Source organism: Rhagoletis zephyria, unplaced genomic scaffold, assembly GCF_001687245.7.
Source record: "Rhagoletis zephyria isolate East Lansing unplaced genomic scaffold, Rhagoletis_zephyria_1.1 Rzeph_scaffold_09919, whole genome shotgun sequence".
Taxonomy (NCBI): domain Eukaryota; kingdom Metazoa; phylum Arthropoda; class Insecta; order Diptera; family Tephritidae; genus Rhagoletis; species Rhagoletis zephyria.
In genome coordinates, this window is record NW_016166997.1 from 12,251 (window position 1) to 19,850 (window position 7,600).

The window sequence follows — 7,600 nt, forward strand, 5'->3', positions numbered from 1 at the left end:
GACAAGAAAAACAATAGCCCAACTACAGCAGGTTAAACTCATACCTGAGTAGACTGAATGCGGATGTGCCAAATGAGTGTCCGGCATGAGGAGAGACCCCTCACGACTCGAAACATCTCTTCGCATGCCCGGAAATCCCTACAACCCTAACGGCATTGTCCCTGCGGACCGACCCTGTAGAGGCTGCATGCTTCCTAGGGCTGCCGTTAGTGGAACTTGACGGCAACGAGTGAGATATCAACCGATCTGGGCGGGGTTATTGTAGCCGCTACAACAACAACAACAACTCTGGGCGGTTTGGATCGGGGTAAGGAGGACGGGGCCATCGCCAGGGAAGACTGGAGGAAGTTGTCGTCGGCCTTATCAGGAGTTTTCATGAGGGTGGTCAGGGAGAACCCGGGGCCACCGCCGCGGTGCGAGAGTGCTGGTTGGCACCAGGGTATGTTTAGGAAGGTGGTGTACGCCGACGGGCGGTCGGCCTCGCTCTACAGGGCTGCAGTAGCGTTGATCGAGGAGGTGTGGAAGGGAGCCAGACTCGAAAGCCTCGCCGAAAAACGGAGTAATTTACTTTAGCTTCGAGAAGATAGTCATGAAGGTCTACAAGACTGACTCCAGGGGAGAGGACGAGCCTGTTCCGGTTGCGCTGGCGGGCATAAACACGAATGCGGAGGATGCCCCGTAGGTATGGAGGTCGAATCCGTCATGTCGGACAGTGACAGCATTGCTAGCCCTCCTTCTGCTGCGGGATCGGTCATTTCTGTTGGCCCGCTGTTCGACAGGGCGGAGGAGGAAATGCTCCTTGTGTCCGATGGGGATGGCGCCTGCGGAGGCCTGCTGGAGAGGATTTCGGAGAATGAATATTTTTCAGATCAATCTTCAGCACTCTTAGGCGGCGTCAGCCAACCTCTTAATCCGCCTTGAGAAAGGTGGAGTTGATGTAGTCCTGATCCAGGAGCCGTGGCTGAGCAGTTGCAATACGGTTTCTGGTATCGGGACGAGGGACTACAGACTGGTGGCGCAGCGGGACGCAGGTAGACCTCGATCCTACATGCTCATCATTTGCTTTTATTCTGCATCTTTTCAGCGATCGTGACATTGTGACGGTGAGCCTGGAGGGTGCAACCGGTGAACTCTGGTTGATCTCCGCTTATATGGCGCACGAGGACGGAGTGGAGCCACCTCCGCGCTTAATAAGGAATGCGGTGGCAGAAGCTAGACGCAGGAGGGCCGCGTTGTTATTGTGTGTGACACGAATTCCCACCATACGATTTGGGGCATCTCAGACATCAACACTAGAGGTGAGTCACTCTTTAACTCTATTCTAAATGAAAATGTATGTATATGTAATAGGGGGAGCGACCCCACTTTTGTAACGGCAAGTAGAGAAGAGGTTTTAGATATCCCTCTGGCCTCTTCTGATATAATGTCCCGTATATCTGCCTGGAGAGTCATTAGTGACCACTCCTCCGATCATCGGTACATACGATTTGCTATGGACGAAGAGCGTCCTAAGTACGAACCTTACTGGAATCTGAGGAGAACCAACTGGGACTCTGTAAAAAACGCCTTTGCGCACTATGAAAGTGTATGTATACATGTTGCGGAAACAAAATCATTTTTCTGACCAAAAATTTGTATCTACGGTATACACTAGTGCTATGGTGCGAAACTTCACTAACCCTACGGTTCGATAAAGCAGAGGTGAGCATGAGTGTGTGGATGTGTGATCCTGTCAAAAGGGAGCTTTGAAAGATACATGAATAGTCGAAGATTGAGCCGTTCGTTTTGGCCTACACTTTCATCTATAAAAGGCCCATGTTGAAGTCAACAACGGCACAATTATAAAGTTGCGGTGCGCGGTTACAGTGTGCGTTGAGTGCGGTCTTTTTATAACCGATCAAACAAAAAAAAAGCTAAAGTGAAAAAAAGTTTAACAAAAATAAGGGGGAGCAGTTTGCCGATCGTCCGAATAAAACCGCCAGCTAAACGGATCCTGGGTTATACCCGTGCACCATACAAACACCAGAGTGTGAGGTAAGTCCAAGTTTCATGACATAAAGTTTATATGTACATACGTGGGTGAATCTATGCACCACTGCCTTGCAAAAGATGAGGAATATGAGGCCTGCAATCTTTTCCCAAACTTGCAACGTGAGGGTGCATATAGTTATTCATGCCCGCTGGGGCGGCTATCTGTCCATCCACATACCTACATACATATGTACATTTATGTGTGTTGGCATGTGTGTATATACGCGGATATGCACTAACAGACTTATACACAAAATAAGTAAATAACAAAGTTTTGATGGGTCGAATATTGTGTGTTGCAGGTCACCAGGACGAAAAGGGTAAAGNTATGCACTAACAGACTTATACACAAAATAAGTAAATAACAAAGTTTTGATGGGTCGAATATTGTGTGTTGCAGGTCGCCAGGACGAAAAGGGTAAAATGACCTCCTTCTGGGTGGGGCCAAGCCGTACCCACTACTTTTTATTTGCCGGAGTTGCGTCGAGTAGAGCGTAGCCACCCACACACACACACAGCGCACCAGGATCAGCGTCATCAACTTGTCCTGCAAAAGCACTCACACAAGCATACTTGGCGTGCAACATCGACGTTCAACACCGGCGACCTGATCGAGTAGCACCAACACCGTACATAATTACAACCCAACGACCAACAGCTGTTTCATTTATATAAGCCCACGGAGGGTCAACGCTCGCCTTCACATAGGAAGATACGCAAAAGTACATGCACACAACTGAGGGACCTGCATATGTATGCGAATATCTATGCATACATAGCTGAATCTCGCGGAGCGGTAGTGCGGACTGCACTGGAAGATTAATATTTTTGGAAAGATTTGTCATCAGCGAGGGAGAGAGCCATAAGCAGCAAGAACGAGGGCAGCATAAGGGAACAGGCGATAAGCCCAACGAGACTCGACGTCGACTGCGTCAACGCCGCCGTCCAACACCAGCGCCGCCTGGAGCTAGGGGGGATTTTTGCCCCACGTGTTTTTTTTGCATACATATTTAATTATTGAGTTATCGTAGTTTTCTTTGTAAGTTTATAAAGTTGATTTCGAAAGTAGGTATGTGCTGATGGTATTCACCTCGAATTTCGGTTGCGCTAGTAGGTCTTTTTGTATTAATTTAACAATAAATTTTGGGATCTTTTATCTTCCACATTTTCTTATTTCATTTCTTATTTCCACATTTTTTTTCTTGGTACTAGTTGAACGAGAAACGTCTGTCGTTTAACACCTTGCAACGTATATGTTTATTACCTGAATTAATGCGAATTTTCTTCAACAATTGAATTACTCAAACTTTGTAAACATATTTTCCTTCATTGAATTGTTAATTCTAAAAGTTAGATCATTTCAAAATTGTTAGCACTAAACTTGAGTTATTCAAAAATGTTAAACCTTGTATTCTTATGCCTTGAATTGTTAAATTTGAATTTACATGTTTTGTGCTATTCAAATTAATACCCTCTATATTTTCTCATATTGAATTGATAAGAATTGTTAACCCTAAACCTAAAGAAATTTTCATATTGAAATGCATAGTTGGCAACGCCAAAGTCGTTAATACAGTGCAAGCAGCAAATGTCAAAAAGAGAAACAAAAAATTAGATACAGAATTTTTCCAATCACCTTTACGTGCGGTCGCAAAATCTTTTCTAAAATTCGAATAACCTTTTATAGCTTGTTTTAATAAAGAAAAATTGTAAATTTAAAGCATAAACATTCAGTTTATTATTTCGAGTGGTCATATTAGTCTCTCGGCGAGTAACTACAGGCGCGCGGAAGAAAATCCACCTCTTAGTATTTTTCGCTTTGAAAGTCGCTGGTGTATGCGCCAGGAAGCAGCCGCGAACTAGCGCCTGCGCCATGTCCTCCTACACGGAAGTGCAGCAGCCCCACCACCGCAAGTACCACCCCAATTTCGATTATCGTCACCATCCGTCATCAAAGAGCCGCCGAAATCACCGCCAAACCCTCCACTATCGCCAAATCCACCATCAGCGCCGGAGTCAACTAACCCTGCGGTGAAACAAAAATTTTAAAAAGGCAGAAAGTAATTCCTTGTATGTTTAGTAAACGCCAGCTTTAAGTAATACATTNCGCCCACCAGCCCTCCATCTGTCCACGTCCGGAGTTCAGCACCCAAAAGAAGAGCCGGCCCCCTTACTATTGGTCCTTCGGCGCCAACAGAGGCCGCACCGGTGGAATAAAAATCCATAACCTCAAAGTACAAGTATCTCCAGCAAAACCGTGAGTAAAAATCAATTTTTTACTAACCCTGCGGTGAAACAAAGATATTAAAAAAGGCAGAAAATAATTCCTTGTATGGTTAGTAAGCGCCAGCATTAAGTCATACATTTTCCCTTGCTCGGGCCATAAATTTTCAATTTTCCCGCCATATTTTCATTTTTCCCGCCAATTTTACCTTTTTTGCGCCAATTTTCACGAATTTTTTACCCACACAAAGACTTTTGCAAGAATACATATACATATGTACTTCACATAACATTCTGTAGCATACAAGCAAATAGTACTTGGCGTACATATATATATACACATATACCAAAGCTCATAGTATATACAGCGGCTAATCAGTTAATCCCAAACAAACATACAAGGAATTATAGCTGGGAATACATAACTAACCCCTCGTTTAGTAATCCCTATATATATATATATATACACATACATTCATACACATACCCAACTACGTATTGGGCATATAAAAGAAAGTGCGGTACAAAGTAAATAAAATAACGTACAGTGAACTCCCTACAACAAATACCCATAAAAAAGGCAAGGCAGTTACAGTGCTCGAAAAGATAAAATACAGTCCATTAGATAGGTAATCATACATTTTGCGCTCAAATTATCTCCATTTGTGGTTTGCGTGAACAGGGTCAAGCGTTATTAGTTTTCCCACACTCTCTTGGTTTCCAGGCGCTCCCCTGTGATTAATTCAAACCGTATTATTTGCGACCGCACAGTAAAGCCCCGATTGTATTTGATCACCCCCACATCCCAACCTTAATTAGGTCCGCTCATTCGACTTCGAATGCTAGGTCTCACTAGCACTCAAGATAAGCCAAAAAGTCCCAGAATGAGCGAAGAAGAAAAAATTCTCGAGACCCCCGCGGAATCTCAGCGCTCTACGCGTACAAGCGGAAAGCCAAAAAAGGCAAAACAATCGGTCATATGTACTAAATTCATATCGGAGACAGATAATTTGATGGATTACTGCGCCCGATTCAGATCAGCCCCGATCGAAGAAAATACTGAGTCTGTACTGAAAATAAAAGACAAGAGCCTAGAAAACTTTTGGAATAGAGTTCAAAACGCCTTTGATTCGACTTTGGAAATTGAAGAACATGACCTCCCCGAAGACTTTAGAGCGTCTGCCTACAGTAAATATAGGTCATGTTTGATTATATATGAAGAAACAAAAGCCCAAATCGGAGACCAACTCCAGTTAGTAGCACAAACCACAAGTCCCACTCCCAAAGCCAGTACATCACTTCCTCAGGAAACTTCAGGCATAAGCTTAAACGTCCCACCTTGCGACACCGAAACCTTTTATGGGGGTTATGAGCAATGGCCGTCCTTCCGTGATATGTTCACGGCGGTCTATATAAATCACCCTAAGCTCACTAAGGCGCAGAAGTTGTACCATCTCAGGTACAAAACGCAAGGAAAAGCTGCCCAAATAGTTAAACAATTCCCTCTGAGTGACGATAATTTCGAGCTGGCATGGGAAGCACTAAAAGCTCGCTATGAAAACAAAAGGGTTTTAGTAGATAACCAAATCCGCATCCTTATGAATCTAAAACCCATCCCAATAGAAAATAGCGAAGACATACAGAGACTGCAATCATCGGTGAATAACTGTCTCCAGATTCTAGGCACCCAGCAAGTCTCCACCGAAAGCTGGGATCCCATTCTGATCTACCTGGTTACCTCCAAGCTTCCTGAGAACACCGTGGCCCTATGGGAGCAGTCCCTCAGTTCCAGGAAAGACCTCCCGAACTGGTCCCAAATGAACCAGTTCCTCACTACTCGATACGAGGTGGTTGAAAGGGTAGATCAATTTCGTGCACCCAAACCTCCGCGGACTAATCCTTCGACAATAGGCTACTCGAGGCCAACCCCTCCTAACAGTAGGCCATTCCCTAAACCCCCCACCTCTCAGAACTCTCACAACAACTCCTTTTGCCAAATCCGAGCGCACATGACGGAACAACGCACAAAACCATACAAATGCCCAATGTGCAATAAACCTCAACACACTCTCTCTCAGTGCTCCAAATTTCGTCAACTGCCAACTCAGGATCGCAGAAAGTTTGTGAGAGAACACAACCTCTGTTTTAATTGCCTATGTCAGACCCACTTGATAAAAGACTGCTCAAGTAAATATACTTGCTCCCATTGTCAAGAACGGCATCACTCAATGCTTCATGAAGACACGCCCCCCATGCCTCCAAGACAGCAGTCTCGAACTCAAAGAACGACATCTCAGGTCGCTTTGACGACGCCCGCTAATTCCAACCCACAAAGTCCAGCTGGGTCGGCAACAAATCATGAGGAGCCTTCATGCTCAAACAGAGCAAGAGTACAGTCCTTCTACTCGGAAAATGAGAGCAAGATTCTCCTCCCAACAGCAATAGTTCCAGTTGAGCACAAGGGCGAGATCTTCAAGCTCAGAGCTCTCATAGATCAGGGTTCGGAACGAACTTTTATTTCCTCCAAAGCCCAAAATAAACTAAGGCTACCATACGAAGCTTCTAACTTTGAAATTTCTGGCATGGGAGGAAGAGTTGTTCAGACTTCGAACAAACTATGCAATCTCGTCTTAGCCTCCGCAGATTTGACCACGAAAATAAAGGCTCAAGCAATAGTCCTGCCACAGTTGACGAAAATGCTTCCCAAATTCCAGCCAACTCTCGAACAACGAGAAAAATGGTCTCACCTCCAGCTAGCAGATACTAACTGCCACTCCCCGTCCCAAATTGATCTGGTCATTGGCAGTGACCTCATTCCTGAAATAATGCTGGAAGGCATTGAGAAAATTTCCAAAAATCTGCTTGCACAAAACACCATATTCGGCTGGATCTTAAGTGGTCAGGTTCCCGAAAAAATAGCCTGTTTCTCCACTCAAGCTGCACCGATCTCCAATGAGGTTTTAGATTCCCAGCTGCGAAAGTTTTGGGAGCTAGAAGAGGTTCCGAAACCCAAGCTCACTTTGCCTGATGATGAAAACTGTGAAAAATTTTATCAGTCCACCACCACACGAGCAGCGGATGGTCGTTATGTAGTCAGACTGCCCTTTAAGCCAAGCTTCCCAGACCCTATCTCCCTTGGCCCGTCTCGCACCCCCGCCCTCCAACAGTGCCTGAGCATGGAAAGAAATTTGCTCAGAAAAGGCGATCTAAAATCACTTTACGAAAATGTATTAAACGAATATCTCACCCTCAACCATATGGAAGAAACAACTTCCCATGAGATATCTTCTCAAGGCAAATATTGGTCGTTCTACCTCCCACATCACGCGGTTATAAAACCCGAAAA

At 44.8% G+C, this 7,600-nt stretch overlaps 1 protein-coding gene across 1 annotated transcript; it reads left to right on the plus strand.

Moving 5' to 3' along the window:
• Positions 1-4,146: 4,146 nt before the first annotated feature.
• LOC108376126 (uncharacterized) lies at positions 4,147-7,126 on the plus strand. The gene is made up of 2 exons (XM_017632310.1): positions 4,147-6,245; positions 6,302-7,126. Exons 1-2 carry the CDS (start codon positions 5,094-5,096, stop codon positions 6,308-6,310), a joined length of 1,161 nt encoding a protein of 386 aa, XP_017487799.1. The 5' UTR covers positions 4,147-5,093; the 3' UTR covers positions 6,311-7,126.
• Positions 7,127-7,600: the final 474 nt, after the last annotated feature.